General features: G+C 42.6%; 1 protein-coding gene across 1 annotated transcript in view; it reads left to right on the top strand.

The window, feature by feature from the left end:
* The first annotated feature begins 11,285 nt into the window (after positions 1-11,285).
* LOC109929415 (cytotoxic T-lymphocyte protein 4-like) overlaps positions 11,286-18,003 on the top strand; it is a 40,475-nt gene continuing 33,757 nt past the window's right edge. Inside the window, exon 1 of the mRNA XM_020529089.2 lies at positions 11,286-11,368. Within this exon, the coding sequence (XP_020384678.1) occupies positions 11,320-11,368 (49 nt within the window). The 5' untranslated portion in view covers positions 11,286-11,319. The remainder of the gene's footprint in view (positions 11,369-18,003) is intronic.

Raw genomic sequence — 18,003 nt, 5'->3', positions numbered from 1 at the left:
AGGCACTTTGAGAAAATGCAGAAAACTGTGTAGCAATAAGCTGTATGTTAGAAGACTGAGTGGAAAAGCACCAGCGAGAGCTGAAGCTGTGAACAGAGGTAGCCAAGCTTAAAGAGGAGATAAAGAGACTGACTGAGAAGGTTGGGAATTTACAAAGCCAGAGCAATCTAGACCTCAAGAATATGAACCAGTATCAAATGCAGTGTAAGAACTTGATAGCGGAAAAGGAGATAAGTGAAGAGCAAACTAAAAGGGCTCACATACAGTCAGAAGAGTTACAGTGTAGCGATTTGAAAACAGCTATGAATGTAGTGCATAAGTCGGCACAGGAGCGAAAGGGGACCTCAGGCAATCATACGAAGTGTATGAAGCAGATAGAGAAGTTACAAACTCAGATATCTACACAAAGAGGCATAATATGTCCATTTGCGACCCCACCCTTTGAGGAGGGATGGGAGGAAGATGGTGACGTCGACTGACGAGGGGTAGCGGATGAAGTGGGCAGATGTGGAGAGGAGGTCCCTGAGAAATGAGGTCTCCCTCTGGAGGGAGCGGTAAGAGAAAGGCCCACTGTCTCTATGCCCATGCTCCCCCCCACCCCGATCACTAGGAAACAACAGCCAGCAGTGCCAGGAGTGTAACCACAACCACCTGACATTACATGCACCACCCCTTATGATGTTCAACAGCTAAGAGGTATAGCCAAGTGTGTAGGGGATTGTCAGCCTGGGACCAACCCCTGGGAGCTGTTCCATGCTGTCCACAAGGAGCGAATCATACACGGGTCAGATAATGAGGAGGAGAAAAACTAATACTGATGTGTCTCCATCTCACTATACATTCAGCTTTGGCCAAGCCACAAAATGCAGGAGGCGGAACATTAGATGAGTTAAAGGAGGCTGTACTGATGGCCATGGCAGCTGATAGAGGGGACCCAGTGGAAGCCTTGAATGAGTGTAGACAGAGGAAAGGGGAACACCCAACCGCGTTTGCTGCAAGGCTGTAGCTAGTGTTGCAGAGCGTATATGGCCCAGGGCTAGACTGGCAAAATTTAGCTGCATCTTTTGACAATCAATGGGTCCCATGGGATAGAGGAGTCCCAAAAGGCATGTGACATGTTTGACCCCTCTGACAATACACACACACACACACACACACACACACACACAAAGGTGTGGGTGCTGAGGAAATGGTCAGAGCTTGGGAGAAGGAGACAAGAGGATAGAAGTCTTGGGGAAGACGAACGGTGCCTCTTAGAGATCAAAAGGCAGCATGAAGAATTAAAGGAAAGGGACCAGTCTCAAGGGGACCACCACCCCCCTATCAAATGGTAGGAAGAGGACGCGAATGTGGAAGGGGAGCCCTGCATATGGCTGCAGGGAGTGGTAGGACCCCTGGGGGTTCGTGGAAGTATTTTAATTGTGGTGAGGAAGGGCACCAAGCCAGACATTGTCCAAACCCCTGGAGGAGCAGACAAAATCAGATGCAAGTCCAAACCTCGCCCCTAGGGGGACCGCAGTCTGTGCCAAAGAACAATGTGCAACCAATTGAGGCAACAAGTGGGTTGTACCCGAACCCCCAATGACAGTCTCAGGCCTCTCCAATATGGATGTGTGATGCAAAATCGGGTGGCACAGGGAGACCCTTAGTGAACGGTAGGGTAGGAGGCTACCCTATCACTTTCCTTTGGGACACAGGAGGATCCCTTACCACCCTGAACACATCTATTGTAAATAGTGACGATTGGAAAATAAAAATAGAAATAACCTTGAGTGGTTTTACAGGACATTCTCAAGTAGGACAAGCGACTCGCCCTTTAAATATACAAATAGGAGAGATAGAGATGATGCATCTGACAGTATTAATAAAATTCCCAGCAAATCAAAAGCATATCCTGGGAAGTGATTACATGGCCAGAGCAAGACTGTGCTTTGATCCAGTGAGCTGTATGCTGTGGCAAATGCCAAGAATAAGTGAGGAGCAGTTTTTTGCTGAAATCCCTGCAGGACAGTATAAGGAGTGAGGGTGTACAGTGGGAAAAATGTGGATCAGTCCTACTGACATGAGTGAGGACCTGATAGTACAAGGAACCATTGGACAAAACCAGAAAGTGTTTGCCAAACGTAAGGTGAGTGTGGGCGGAGGCAAGGAGAGGTGTGTATGCAAGGACCAAAGCCCAAAAAGCAATATGGATTCCCCAAGCAGGTTGAAGGCGATATGGAAAAGGTAGTGCAAATTCTGGTAGCACAAGGGGTGTTAAGGTGAGTTGCCTCTACGAACAATTCACCTATTTGGCTGGTAATGAAACTGGATAGGGGTTGGTGAGTGACTATTGATTATTGAAAACTAAATGAGGTTACGCCCTTAATAGCATCTCCAATGGCTACTAGCCCTGAAACCTCTGCGCAGTGGTTTATGGTGCTGGATATAAGTAGTGGATTTTGGTCCATCCCTTTTGTCCAAGGAGTGTCAGTATAAATTTGCATTTACCTTTAAGGGACAGCAGTATACATTGACAGCTTTGCCATGGGGATTTCACAATGTTGCAGGTCTTTTCTAGGCCAGATTGCCCAATACAATATGTTGATGATTTGCTTCTGCAAACAGGAACCAAACAGGAGCATTACCAGTTCCTGAATGAATTGTCGCAACTGTTACAGGAGCTTGGGTTAAAAGTGAATTCGAAAAAGGCTCTGAAAAAGGCTGGCACGGTGACTCAGTGGTTAGCACTGCTGCCTCAGAGCACCAGGGACCTGGATTCAATTCCACCCTTGGCCGACTGTCTGTGTGGCATTTACGCATTCTCCCCATGTCTGCACAGTCCAAAGCTGCGCACATTAGGTGGATTGGCCATGCTAAATTGCCCATAGTGTTCAGCGATATGTAGATTAGTTGTTTTTTGGGTGGGATGCTCTAAGGGTCGATGTGGACTTGTTGGGTCAAAGGCCTGTTTCCAAACTGTAGGGATTCTATGATCTATAATGATGATAATGAGGCAGGAATAAAGTTATTTCAGAGTGGTGTTAACACCAGGAAAAAGATAGACAAACAGAATTGAAACAGCAGCTAGACTTCCTAACCCCACAGATGTGAAGGGATTAAGAGCATTTTTGAGTTTGACTGGTATCATAGAAACCATATTGATGGTTTTGCGTCAAAGGCAGCACCACTAATGATGTTACTGAAGAAAAATAACCGATGGGAATGGATGCCAGAACACATACAAGCAACAATAGCTTTGAAACAGGGTTTAGTGAGTGCTCCTGCCCTAAAAGCTCCAAATACAGCTGAACCATTCTCCATGGAGGTGGCTGCAACAGACTCCACACTACCAGCGATCTTGTTGCAAGAAGTACATGGTCAGTTGAGACTGGTAGCCTATGCCTAGTGCATGCTCACACCAATAGAGCAGGGGTACACGGCATGCGAAAGGCATTTATTGGCAGTGTTCTGGGTGGTACATCATTTTGCCCACATTATAGGGTTGAACTTGTTGATAATTTTGATGGAACATACACCCATTCAGATGCTGCTGGATGGACGTATTAATTATGGCACAGTGAGCCGAAACAGAATTGCTAAATGACTATTCTAAGGGAGAACCATGGAGGTAAAAAGGCATACAAGTACTACCATGTTAGCAGATAACTTAACCTACCAGGGAACACCCCATGAGTGTCAGGTAATGATAGCAAATGATCCCTAGGGACCATTTGTATCAAAACAATAAGGAGGGAATACTGGTAAAGAGAATACAAGGAATATCCAAGAGACAGGTAGAGACAAAAATAGGAGAACAGCAAGGGAATGCCAAATCACCCTTAAAAATTTTTATTGCTGACTCTTCATGCGTACAGGATGGAGAATGGAAAACTAGCTATGGTATCTATATGGAAAATGAGCAAGGATGAGAAATGAATAGTATAGCCCTCAAGCTACCAAAGACCATGAGTATGCAAGCAGCTGAGTTGGCAGCAGTGGCATATATAGTGAGCTACCCAGATAAACTCCCCCGGGATCAACTATCTATTCAGATAGTGTGCAGCAGTTTGACAGAATACCTACCCTTACGCGAGGCAAGAGGCCTTGGGTCAGCTTTGGGTCCACTCCATTGTTGAGGTACATCTTTGAAAAGGTGAAAAGAAAAGAATATGGAGTAAAAGGTCATTCAAAGTTATCACCAAAGGGGCAGGTGAATTGGCCAAACAAGGAGCAATAGCAGGAAAAGAATGGCAGCTGCAGAAAGAGAATGAAGAGGCCCCAATTGACTTAGCAGGAAAACAAAGAAAGGAGAAAGAATTACAAAAAGTATTAGAAGGCCAGGAGTCAGAGGAATATAAGGAACAAAAAGGCTTGCACATAAAAGAAGGCGTGACACTGCATGAAGTGAAATTTGTAGTACTGGAGAGAGAAAGGAATCACATGATTTATTAATACTGAGAAATATATATACACCAAGGGTTGGAAAACACCTTGGAGAGGTTGAAAGAGGTATGTTGGTGGCCTCAAATGAAAGAGGACGTGGAACATTATGTGAAAAAACTGTTTAATATGTGCCCAAAATAACCCTGACTAAAATGTAAAGAAGGGAGCCCTGAGACACACAAGGCCATTAGAGGGGCCCTGGACAAATCTACAAATTGACTTTGTGGATCCCCTACCCCCAACTACAGGACAATATAAGTATATCCCGCGGATAGTAGATACTTTCACCAAATGGGTAGAGGTGTTTCCCGCTCGAACCAATACTGTTAAATTCACAGTGAAACTCCTGTTTGAAACTGTTTTTACATGTTGGGGTTTACCAAGGAGTATTGAATCAGATCAAGGGACACATGTTACAGCCCAGGTGAGGCAGAATATCATGACACTGCTCAGGATAAAACAAAGGTTCCACATATCCAGTGGGAAAGTCAAAAGGATGAATCAAACTTTGAAGCATCTATTGGCCGAAATGGTGCAGCAGCACCAGGCCACTTGGCGGTGCTTCCTTCACGTCCTGATGATGATAAGAAACACTGTAGCTTCCCCTACAGGATTTACCCCTTATAGGTTGATGTTGGGTCAAGACTTGTGTGACCTGGAGCTGCTGCTAGGATTAGACCTATCCGAGCCAGCAGTAGATGGAATAATGAAAGATAAGTAGGTACAACGGCTGGTTGAGAGTGCAAAAGAAGTGAATTATGTGGCCGCAAATAATATGGGAAGAAAGAAACAACAAAGTAAGGCCCACTTTGATGCCAACAGAGCTGCAGGTGGGGCAACAGGTACATCCTTCATGGCCCCTAGATTTGCAGGACCATATGAAATGATAGACAAAGCAAGTCCCTCAGTACATATGGTTCTAACAGCCCCTAACAAGAGTGGCTGATATCATATTAACCATTTACACATCATGTTGGGAGAATGTGATACCCCAGAGTTAGGAAACTTACAATGGACCTTGTTCTGGAACCCAGACCAGGGGATCATGGGACCAGGGCAACCTGAACAAAATGGAGTTCCAGCAGGTGCACCATTATCTCCTAACCCCTTGGGGGTCAGATGGACTCCTCAGGCTCACCAATGGAAACAAAAACGAAGGATAAAGAAAAAGGGGAACAAAATGGATGAAACATCCACCCTCCGACTGAAATGGATGAGAGGAAGGGAAGGAAGGATGGGACCAGCCCTTGATGTACATGAATTGGCCAACAGGGTGAAGAGATTAGCACTGTAAATATAATAAAAGGAATAAAATCAGTTTGACTGCACATAAGAGCAGAATCTACATTTGTTTTGTTGGAAGAAGAATCATTATGAGACAATTAAAGTCCATTATCATCATTTTCCTTGGAATGAGGGTTCCTTCCATGGTGAATACTTTGTTTTTTATATGAACAAGAGGGGATAACATTGGTTGGTTGTGAGCGATGCTTATTACATGTTCGAACAAATATCACGGTAATGGTTGTGTGTTGGGAAGAAATGTGGGTTTTTGTGTAAACATGGCGTGTCCCTGGGCAGTCCAACCCTACTTTCTAATCTTTTCCCCAGTGGCCAAGAAAGCAGAATTATCCGTTACATGATCTGCGACAAAATTAATCCTTAAGGGACTTATGTGGCTCAAGGAAAAATTTTCTGAGGGTTTGAAATTGCGTGTACTTATGAGTCTGGTAGACTGAATCAGGGTAGAATGTAAGTCTGGGGTTACTCCAAGTGTCAGTGAGGTTGAGGAAAATTTAGGCACATGTCCAGTGACAGGATCAGCTTTCATGCTTTATAGGGATGAATCCACCCACTTTTATAGCTCAACCTACTATCACAATGAGGCCCGGAATTACCTCAGAGTAGCGAATCTCAGAGAGATATGGAGGGGTAGGATTAGTTCAGGAAGAAACAGAAAAGATAGTTACTCTAATACCAGGATGTAGACACATACAGGTCGGTTTTAACCTCACAGATATACAGGGACCATCCTGGTATGATAGCATGATTCAACAGCTGTTCGACCACCTACTCAGAAACAACTCAGTCGTAGTGAATTCACATCGGAGGGAAAAAGGAGGAAGAGAGGGTTGATAGAATTAGCGGGAGCAGGCTATGCATCGGGGTAGCGACTGTTAACACCCTTTATGTAGCAGAATTGGAGGCTCAGTTAAGTTCCCTCCAGGAAAAGTTGAGGATAATAGTAGGTCAGGGATATCGGGATCAAGAAAAAACAGGTAGGATAGAATGGCAAATGGCACAGGTAGCCCTGAGCACCAACAAAATGTTAAGACCCCTTCAGAATATTACTCACGAGATTACAGACAGAATGGCTTATGAGGCAACCCGCAATAACAAAGCAGCATTTTGTTCAACATTTACTAGCTGGCTTCTATCCATGGTTAGCACAAATATGTTGCAATTAGATGCTCATAGAATACCAGACTGGGTGTTGGATGAGCAACTGAAGACACGGGTAGGGAGAAGACGCCCCTATGTCACCTCAGAAGTCTCATTCTCACCAACCAGCTCTTGAGCACCTGTGACGATAATAAAGGTCAGCTTTATATTGGTGCGATGCTTCATATATGCAAACATGGGGATAACCTGCCACACACCCTCTAATGCGAGTTCATAATGTGGGTACATACCATGAAGGAACTTAAGTATCATTAAGTAACCACCAACCTATGCGGTAGTTCAAGATGGATCTAAAAGGGAGGTGGATTTGTCCCAAATTTCATCAAGAGGGAAACCATTGGGCACGTCTGAAAGAAACGATCAAAGAAGAGCTAACTCAGTGTGGATTTTCCTCTTATGAGAACTGTTCATTGTCTATCCTGCTAGTGAATAACCAAACTATTCTTAAGTATGCCTTAGTAGGAGACACCTACTATGTTACCATGACAGCGTCAGGGAGCCAAGAAGGAAGGACATGATGTACCTTAGATTGACAGAACCTGGCAATCAGCAATATCTCTTCTGACTTAACCATTAGCCACAAAGTTTTGCTTAAGCCAGAACCTGATGAGAAACTGTTCATAACACCATCCGTCCACTTCAATGATACAGATGATGATTTGCGCCAATTCATAGCTACTGAACTTCCACTCATTCCACACTTCACTGCAGACTGGGTGAAGACCATTTTTGAGGCAAAGGAAGTTGTCCATAAATGGGTTTTGCACGAGAAGGAGATTAAAACGCATGCAGGAGAGGCAAATAAAGACTTGCAGGCTCCAAGTTTCTGGAATAAAATTTGGAATTGGGGACTGAATACTCATGTCCATCCGTGGATCAGAATTGTGTCTCATGTGATTGTTGTACTACAATTTGTTATATTTTTTGTTGTAATAGTCTATTCTGTTTGTTGAAATGCAATGTTAAGAAATGGAAGGGACTAACAACATGGCTTGGTCTCAGATACCACAAGTCAGCTCGTACAGAAGAGGTTTTGTAATGGTTACTTATTAAAGGGTAGGAATTATGTAAACATTGCCAGTTCATAGTATTTCTTATTATTCATTCGTTTGTCATTCGTATTGATATTATGTGTATCTTACAAGATGTGAAAGGTGTATAACAATGTATTTGCGGTGGAACGAGACTGATTTATAACTATTTTTTATGTTTATGACTATGGTTTTGATAAGTACAATGATCTAAATAGCATTGCGGATAACACAACTGAAGAAATGCTTTGTTAAGAATACATCGCTGTCAGGAAGTAATGCTTGCCATTGTCTGGAGATGCCCTGGACAATGTAGCAAACCCAACAGAGATGATACTCAGATAAATCTTTGGATCAAAATGGGAGGAGATGTTGGATAAGGCTGAAGATAACAGGAACTGACAGGAATGATAACAATGGGATGTTATGTGAATGGAATTATGCTGAGTCAGTCAGCTCTGCTAAGAGTTAAAAGAGACAGAAATTGCTGGAAAAGCTCAGCAGGTCTGGCAGCATCTGTGAAGAAAAATCAGAGTTAATGTTTCAGGTCCAGTGACCTTTTCTCAGAACACCGCAGAGGTTTTCCACCAACTTCTGGTTTTGTTCCTGATTTACAGTATCCGCAATTCTTTTGGTTTTTATTCTGCTAAGAGTTAAGACTGCAAGAAATCAGGACCCACTGTCTCTACCAGGTAAGGCATACATTTGGACAAAATATTCGGGATTGCTCACATGCACAGATAAGACCAAGTAAAACATGCATTTTGACAAAATGTTCAGGATTGGTCACATGCACCCATAATTCCAAGTAAGGCACACACTTGGCACAGAGATGTGTATAAAGGGCCTGAAGAAATTCCTTTATTCAGCAACACTTCAAAGGGGGTGGCATGGTGGCTCAGTGGCTCAGTGATTAGCACTGCTGCCTCACAGTACCAGGGACCTGGGTTTGATTCCAGCCTTAAGTGACTGTCTGGGTGGAGTTTGCATGTTCTCCCTGTGTCTGTGCGGGTTTCCTCTCACAGTCCAAAGATGTGCAGGATATGTGGATTGGCCATGCTAAATTGCCCACAGTGTCCAAGGATGTTTGGATTAGACATGGGAATGGGTCAGGGTGGGATGCCCTTCAGAGGGGCAGTATGGTCTTGTTGGGCTGAATGACCTGTTTCCACACTGTAGGGATTCTATGATTAATGTTGTGCAAGAAGTACCATACATCAGGAGGCATGGTGAAGATATCAAACAGAGTTTCAGCTTGGCCAGCTGTGAACTCTCCTGGGTAATAACATTTGGGTTTAGTTACAGAAATCAGGATAGTGAAAGACAGTGTTTGAAATATCTCTAGTAGTTAAAAGTCTGTGTTATTTGTTTAAGTACTCAATAAATGAATTGTGGTTTTATAGAGTTCTAAGTGCCTCTGCTGTGTCTTTGTCTATGTGTACTGTTGTCTCTCAGAGATGGGCAACAGGACGCCTTCCTCAATGTTCTGAGCAAGGGCCACTTGATCCGAAATATTAACTCTGATTTCTCTCCACAGATGCTGCCAGACCTGCTGAGCTTTTCCAGCAATTTCTACTTTTATTTCTGATTTACAGCATCCAGAGTCCTTTCGGTTTATATTAGCTGCTCCCTTTCCTCATTGAGACCAAGGGAGACTGTTGTGCACTAGAATGAAGTCTCTTTTGCTAAAGCACTGAGAATTTCTGGAATCAGTGTTGATAGAATGTACTGAAAATTGAAAGGTGTTCTCAAAAAGAACCCTCGTATCTCTTCAAAGCTCCAGTGCCAAGTGAAAAATGAAAGCTCAGCAAATCTTTAAGTAGTGCTCAAACACCAAAGCAACAACTTGTTTGTTATTGTACTCCTGATTGCCGGTGGGAGAGAATGTTGATTGAAGTGCTGGCCTCAGAAATGCCTTGCATCTTCCTTAATGAACATTAGCAGGCAATGCAATTATCAATTATACCCTTAACAATTCACTGGATGGCTATTCCTCATGAGCGTCTCAATACTGTTACCAGCTACATCTTGTGTTAAACAGTAGCAAAAGGCACAACTTGATCATGTCAAAGGCTCTTTAGTATCTAAGGAAAATAGTCCCATAATGCTTAAAACCAAGTTCCCGCTAATCTGTAGATATCTCATAAATATTATTTTGAATAGAGCTCAGCATTTTGAGTTTGGCTGTTCAACAATGCTAAGGACAGTTCTTTGTGAGATTTGCTAAACATAACCGAGACAAGTGATCATTAAAAATAGAAAAACACAGCGATCTGAAGTGACTGGACGTTAAAGACCTGATTGCTAAGGCTGGCAATGCAGATGTTTCCATGTCTAGAACAAACCTTAATGAAGGTTGACTTCAGGCTTGAGTTCTGAAGACGAGTCATACCAGATTTGAAATGTTAACTCTCTTTCTCTCTCCCTCCAAGAGCTGCTGAGTTTCTCCAACACTTTCTATTTTTATTTAAGCTTAGACTAGAATTGTCTTAGTATCCTTGTAAGTTCTAATATCCTGCATGATATTCAAATTTGGCAATAACTTGAGTGGCTCATGAATGGTGGTTGTTTAAATATGAGCCATTTAAACTTGCACTTGGTGAAAAACCAATACTTGAATGCACCCTCCACCAGCCTGAAATGATGGCTGGGTCTAATGCATCTTGATAGCTCAGTTGATAGAGCATCAGGCTTTTAATCTGAGGGTCCAGGATTCAAGTCCCTGTTCAGGCATAACCCAAGCTTTGGGGTAGCATGGTGTTTAGTGGTTAGCACTGCTGCATCACAGCACCAGTGACCTGGGTTTGATTGCATCCTCAGGCTGATGTGGAATTTGCACGTTCTCCATGTGTCTGTGTGGGTTTATTTTGGGTGCTCTAGTTTCCTCCCACAGTCCAAAGATGTACTTACAGGTGGATGTGCCATGCTAAATTGTCTCTGGTGTCCAGGGATGTTTAGGTTAGCTGGATTAGCCATGGGATGTGCAGGGGTGGATCTGGCTGGGATGCACTTCGGAGGGTGGGTGTGGACTTGATGGGCCAAAGGGCCTGCTTCCACATTGGAGGGATTCTATTCTATAATTCTACTGTTCTGTTGGAAAGCAGGTGATTAGGATGTTTGCAATCCTGTATGAAATGCATGCACACCCACAAAAAAAATTGTCATAGCAACCACCAGATGAAAATATCTCCCTTGTACGTGTGAAAACCACCAGATATCACAGTGGAACCTTGTGGCAGGAAACTCTGATACGTCAAATGCATCAGAAAAGGGTCGTTTCTTACAGAGGTAATACTATCTATTGGAGAACAATGGAGTAAGCTCAGGCACATAAGTTGAGAAATCAACGATTATTAATTTATTTCTGAAGTACGTGACAAGTAAAAGGCAGTCCATCTCAATGGAATTATTCAGCAAGATGCTCATATTCCAGCTCCTGCTCTCTGTAGGTGAGTCTCTGAATGATTCTAAAGTACTGAACAATTTATAACGAAAGGGCCAACTTTCTTGTGTAACTCGAGACCATTTTTTAATCCAATCCTCAAATTTATTTTCCCAAGTCTGTGGTAAATGCATATACAGTGTTAATGAAATTTTCTGTTTGAAATAAACCTTTCCTTTTCAGTTAGTTAGTTTATTCTGCAAATGTGTTGCCTTTACCAATGAAAAGGATTTTTCCACCTATGAGAATCATCTAGCTTTTACGTCTATTCTGAAAATGATTCTTCATTGACAATGGAACAATCTATATTCAGGGCTATTGGATGACTGTATAAGACTGATCAACCTGTATCTAGTGAACGTAGCTAATCTCTTAAGCATTTGGTTTTCCAAATTGTAATTATCCAATTTCAATTATCCAATTGTAATCTCCAAGCAAAGTGGTGTGGAAGTCTCAGTTTATTTTGTCTTGGAATCTGTTTGAGTTTACAATGTATGTGGTGGTGTTTTTTATTGGCAGAACCATTTCAAAGTTTATTTGCACCTTGAGGAAGCCACACACAGCTTATTAAGGTCTCAAAGATACCAGATTGATAACGTTAAAACAATGAGAAAACCAGGTCATGAGAAAGAAGAAACTGTGCAGGGCTTGCTTATTTATTTATGTATCTTTCAGCATTTGTTTCAATTATCCATTGCAGAATTTGAAAATATATTATTTTTGATGTAACGAAGGAAGATACCATAAATGCTGGAAATGTGAAATAAAAACAGAAAATACCAGAAATACTCTGCAAGTCTGGCTGCGTCTGTGAGAGAGAAACAGGGTTAATGTTTCAATCATATAACATTTCATCAGATGCTTTGGTGTTAGCCACAGGAAACAAAATTGTAATGACCTCATGTTTGTGAGGGAAGTAACACCAGGGAGGCCATTTCAGAGTGAGCTGGAATAGTAGAAACCAGAAGTAACAAAAGCTTAGACAAGTTGGGTGATGTAAGGGAAGTGAAAATGGATTTTCGTGATGGTGGAGATGTGTGAGTGGAAAGCTCAACTTGTATTGTATTGTGTCGCTGTAGTCTTACTAGACCACAGAGCAGCTCTCTCATTAGAGAAAGATACGACTGATGGTGATTTAACCTGAGGGCCACCATACCTCATGCAAGGGGAATGGTTAAGAAGGAGAGACTGTCATGGTAACCTCAGCCAGTGTTGGCAATTGATCCCACACTGCTGGCACTGCTTAGCAAACCAACCAACCAAGTTAAACCAACCCTCCCAGTCAAATATAATACAAACATTCTGAATCAGGTTCAGTCTCAGACATTTGCCAAGGCGAGGAATGGAATCAATTTCAAAGGATTGGAGTTTGTGACTGGTTCAAAGACAATGGTTTCTTTACTAATTTTAATAAAGAAATCTGACAATTCAGAAACAGTGGAGCAGTCAAGAGAGGTGAATGTGAAACAGAGCTGGTAATCATCACTTTACATGAGCAAATTGACTGTGTTCCTAGATGATGTCATCAAGGGGAATGTGTAAATGAGAAATAGAAGGGATCAAGTATAGATCCTTGGAGCCACCCACATATGAGATGATGAGGTGAACCACTGCAGATGATTCATGGACTATGAAAGGATAGGCAAGAATGGAACAACGTGAGCAATGTCCCACACGACTGGGCATGATACACAGGCATTGGAACAGAAATTCATGGTCAACATGTTAAAGAATCACTGAATCCCTACAGTGTGGAAGCAAAACATTCAGCCCATTGAGTCGACACCAACCCTCTAAACAGCATCCCATCCAGACCCATTCTATCCCTTGTATTTACCATGGCCTTCACATTTACCATCACTTAGCCTGCACATTCCTGATTGAAGGGGTTCAAACATGAGCTTTTGGGAAAGATCGGCACAAATTTGGAAGATGACAACATATTCAAAGATATTTTAGAAGAAAGAAAGCTTGAGATTTGTGTTAGCTCACAAGGACCGCGGGGTCAAGTTTTTTTTAGGAGATTGGTGATGACTGCAGGTTCGAAAGAGAAGGCAACAGGATTTGGTCATTGTAGGTTGAAATTCCACTTCAGGAATAAGCACATAATTGAGATTCACACTCGTATACAATACTGGGGAAGTGCAGCACTCTTCTGGCTTTTGAATGAAATGCTAAACTGAGTTCATCTCTGGTTGGTCAAGTGAATAAGAATGATCCTCTGGCACTATTCCAAAGAAGTGTGGAGAGTTTCTCCTGTTGTTGTTGAATTCAATGGTGCTTAAACTAGATTTGCTTGTTTACTGTTTTGAGAGAGTTTGCTGTGTACAAATTGGCTACCAGGTTTTCCGATATAGCAAAACATTGCACATTAGCATAAACCTCACATTAGCTTGTGAGGTTCTTTTGGAAATACTCTCAATATGATCAGCTATTTATTTGACAAACTCGCATTAAGTACCTTATGATTCTTTAATATGTTAGAGATGCAAATTGTTACTATTGTAAGTTGTTGTTATTGTTTTGTTATATATATTTTCTGGTATCCTTTAACTTGCCTTCATTTTGTATGTTCATTTTACTGTCTATTTTGTATTTTTTTCCCCTCTTCTTCCTTACTTTCCTTAAATGTCCCAGAAAGTTTTGGCCCCTGGCAAATGTGGCGATAGAGTAACAGGGCTGGATGCGGGCTCTTGCCTGGGGCCCATCTGCTTTCTTTCTTTGCTTTACTTTTGCTTCTGCTCTTCTTTAGCTTTATTTTCCTTTTCTTTTCATCTCTTTTCTTTCTTTCTGTGGCGGGTTGGTCAGTAGCACCGGCGCGGCAGTGAGACCGAATCACATGAGGAGTGGTGGGCGTGGCTTCCCCAAGTGATAGGAGGCAGCATCAGTGAGGACGTTCTCCTGCCAGTCTGGGCCTGTGGCAGCGGCAGCAAGGACGTTCTCCTGCCAGTCTGGGCCTGCAACAGTGGCAGCAGCAGCGAGGACGTTCTCCTGCCAGTCTGGGCCCGTGGCAGCGGCAGTGAGGACATTCTCCTGCCAGTCTGGGCCCGTGGCAGCGGCAGCGAGGACGCTCTCCTGCCAGTCTGGGCCTGCGACAACGGCAGCGAGGACATTCTCCTGCCAATCTGGGCCCGTGGCAGCGGCAGCATCAGCGAGGACATTCTCCTGCCAGTCTGGGCCCATGGCAGCGAGGATGTTCTCCTACCAGTCTGGGCCCATGGCAGTGGCAACATCAGCGAGGACATTCTCCTGCCAGTCTGGGCCCGTGGCAGCGGCAATGAGGACGTTCTCCTGCCAGTCTGGGCCTGCGACAACGGTAGCGAGGACATTCTCCTGCCAGTCTGGGCCCGTGGCAGCGGCAGCGATGACATTCTCCTGCCAGTCTGGGCCCGTGGCAGCGGCAGCGAGGACATTCTCCTGGAGTTCAGGGCCAGCGGCAGCGGCAGCAAAGCTCCTCCAGTGATTGGGGATGACGGCGCCAGCAGCAGTGAACTTTTCAAGATGGTGGCATCGGCAAGACGACATCTGCAGCTGAAGTGAGACTCATGGCCCGGTGGCAGCCTGGCCTGGCAGCTGAGCCAGGGACTCTTGGTTGTGGGGCAAGTGTGGGTTCAGCGGCATGAGCGAAGTGGGCCCAGCAGTGAAGAGATGGCACCTAAAGTGGGGCGACTCCTACGCCGGTAGTTCCAGTGCAGGTGGTGGCCAGGCGGTGAGGGTCTCCCTTGAGGCTAGGCGCAGGCATGGACTGAGTCAGAAAGACTGATATTCTGAACTTTTTACTTCTTTATTTTTCTAATTTATTTCTATGTCCAATAATGCTGGACTATTTATTTCTTCACATTTCCAATTTTTTTGTTTCCTAAGAATTCTGGTCTTAAGTATCTGTACCTAAGGTTGCGCTGTAATTCAGCAGCTGCAAACTTTTCGCTGTATTCATTTGATAATAAAACAAATTCAGTTCAATTTAATTCAATAATGCATGACTGCTTCTTAACTCTTGCTGAAGATTATATATCAAGGAGGCCATGAAGTGACCATCTTTGTCTGGTATTAATAAATCATTCAGAAATCTTACAGGAAAACAGAAAAAATAGAACTTCTCCCTAGAGTGACGCATAGAGTAACTAAGTTTAACAGGGTCCGGGAGTCAAAAATACTCAGACCTAGACTTGGAACTTCACCAAATATGAATGAGGAGACTAACAGACTTCAGCAGATATACAGATGGAATGAGCAGATCTTTGGCAGATGTCGATTAATGTATCGAGACGTGAAGTGATTCAATTTTGGGAGAAAGAATGAGAAGTTGTAATGTAGACTAGATTCATGATGAGTTATATCCAGCAAATATAAATTGACCTTAGAAAGTCGTTCAGCAATATTTCAGAAAAAGGCAAGGGAAATGCCTTTGAAGATAAAATGCTGAGAATGTGGGATATAGGCACCCCAAAAGCAACAAGCTCAGACTTAACAAACTCGTTGCTAAATGAATCGTCAAACAAAAGTGAGATTAAAAAAAAAGGAGAAATGACACATAGAAAACCCACGAGGTAAAGAAGACATGAAGTGAATATAAAAAAAAATGAGAAGGGTGATCAGGGAGCTGGGAAAAAAGCATAGCCCAGATGGCTCTGTATAAGACAACATGTATCAACAGTAAAAGATTTTTTTCAGTACTATATCAGCAAGAGGACAGTCAGAGAACAGCTGAAAACCATAATCTATGCAAATTGACTTCAAACTGATGAATACTCTGAATGATTACTTCCTTGGTGTATTCACAAAGGAGTACGAGAAACACATTTTATCTAAACAAAGACATTCCAAGCACAAGTTATGTCTTTGTTATAAATTAAATGGAAAACTCAGACAGGCAAGCTGCACATAAAGCAAATAAATTCCATGGTGTATTTCAAAGTGTTGCAAGAGACGTTGGGAGATGTTTGTGAAGAACTGACAGTCATTATGATGGATTTATTGAACAGGAAGAAGAAAATGGAAAATTGATGACAGGCTAAACTAGTGCATAATTCAAAAGAGAGTACAAGGAGATTGGGGCAACAATTGAACGATTAGCTTCATTCCCATTTTATATAAAATAATAAAGCTGATTATCAGGATGACTATGAGGATTATACATGGAACAGGAACCTAGATAAACTACATGGGCTAAGAAGGGGAAACTTGCTTAAATATTTTAAAAAGACAATAGCTTGCCTGGACTATGATGTCCCCTGTTATGTAACGTGCCTTGATTTTTGAAAAGCTTTTCATAAAATTGCATTGAAGAGCAATTAAATAAATTCAAAAGTGTGGAGTTTCATGATAAGCCAGGAATAGATAAGGATCCTAACAGCCCTCTTGATTTGACACATCAACTTCAAAGACTTATACACATTGCCTTCATATCTCTCTGTTCCTGTACTCCCACTTAAAATTGTACCATTTAGTTTATGTTGCATCTGCTCATTCTTTCTCCCAAAATTGAATTACTTCATATCTTCATACATTCATCTACATCTGCCAAAGATCTGCTCATTCCATCTGTATATCTGCTGAAGTCTGTTAGTCTCCTCAATCATATTTGTTGAAGTTCCAAATTTTTGTAATATCAGTTAATGTTAAAATTATGCTGTCTGTGTTTAGTTACTGGTCATTAATATGAACCAAATTCTGTTGTATTCCTAATACAAATAACAAGGGAACACATGCACATTTCCCTTCAGTGGGAAAATCAACTTTTCGCCTTTAATCTCTGTTATCCTTCCTCAGCCTTCTCAACCAGTCTGCAGCCTTTGACATCATCCTCTATCGAAGTGCTTATCCACACGGGAACTGCCACTTTAATCCTATAGGCTTCAGTGCTGCTAATAAGCCTATCTTATACAATTTAAACAAAGACCTTTGAACATCTATATGGACAACATGGACGGTGACATCAATCATCTCTGTTACTTTATTGAAATACTTAATTTGACTACTCAAACATGACTTGTCCTTCGGAAAGCTTTGCGAGCCTTCGTTTTTTTGCTTCCCGTGACTTCTCAACCTTTCCCCTCGCTTGAGTCTTGGTGAATCTCAGCTTAAACCACCATCATTCATTTTCTCTCTAATGAGGGAGCTGCTTTATGGTTATCTAGGACTATGGCAACCTTACCTTTTACCTGCTTATATTTTGGCAAGTGACAATTTTTTTGTCCTATACTAATGTCTCTAACGGCTTTCCAACACTGACATTAGGTTGTAGTTACTAAGTTTATTCCACACTTTCTTTTAGTTCTGGAACCTCTTTCCTGATTAAGGAGGATTGGAAGATTATGGCAGACTCTCCATCTCTTCCACCCTTGTATCTCTCAGCATCTTGTGGCACATCCATCAGCACTGAGTGACTTTTCTACTTTGAGCTCGTCCAAGCATTTTGGTATCTCTCTATTTCTATTTTTCTTTTGTACAATTTCTCTCCTTCATCTTTACTGTGACATTGGCAGCATTCTCTTCCTGAATGGAGATAGTAGGAACTGCAGATGCTGGAGAATCTGAGACAACAAGGTGCAGAGCTGGATGAACACAGCAGGCCAAGCAGCATCACAGGAGCAGAAAGGCTGACGTTTCGGGCCTAGACCCTTCATCAGGGTCTAGGCC

Source organism: Rhincodon typus, chromosome 29 (assembly GCF_021869965.1).
Source record: "Rhincodon typus isolate 14 chromosome 29, sRhiTyp1.1, whole genome shotgun sequence".
Taxonomy (NCBI): domain Eukaryota; kingdom Metazoa; phylum Chordata; class Chondrichthyes; order Orectolobiformes; family Rhincodontidae; genus Rhincodon; species Rhincodon typus.
This window is presented reverse-complemented; position numbering and strand designations above follow the sequence as displayed.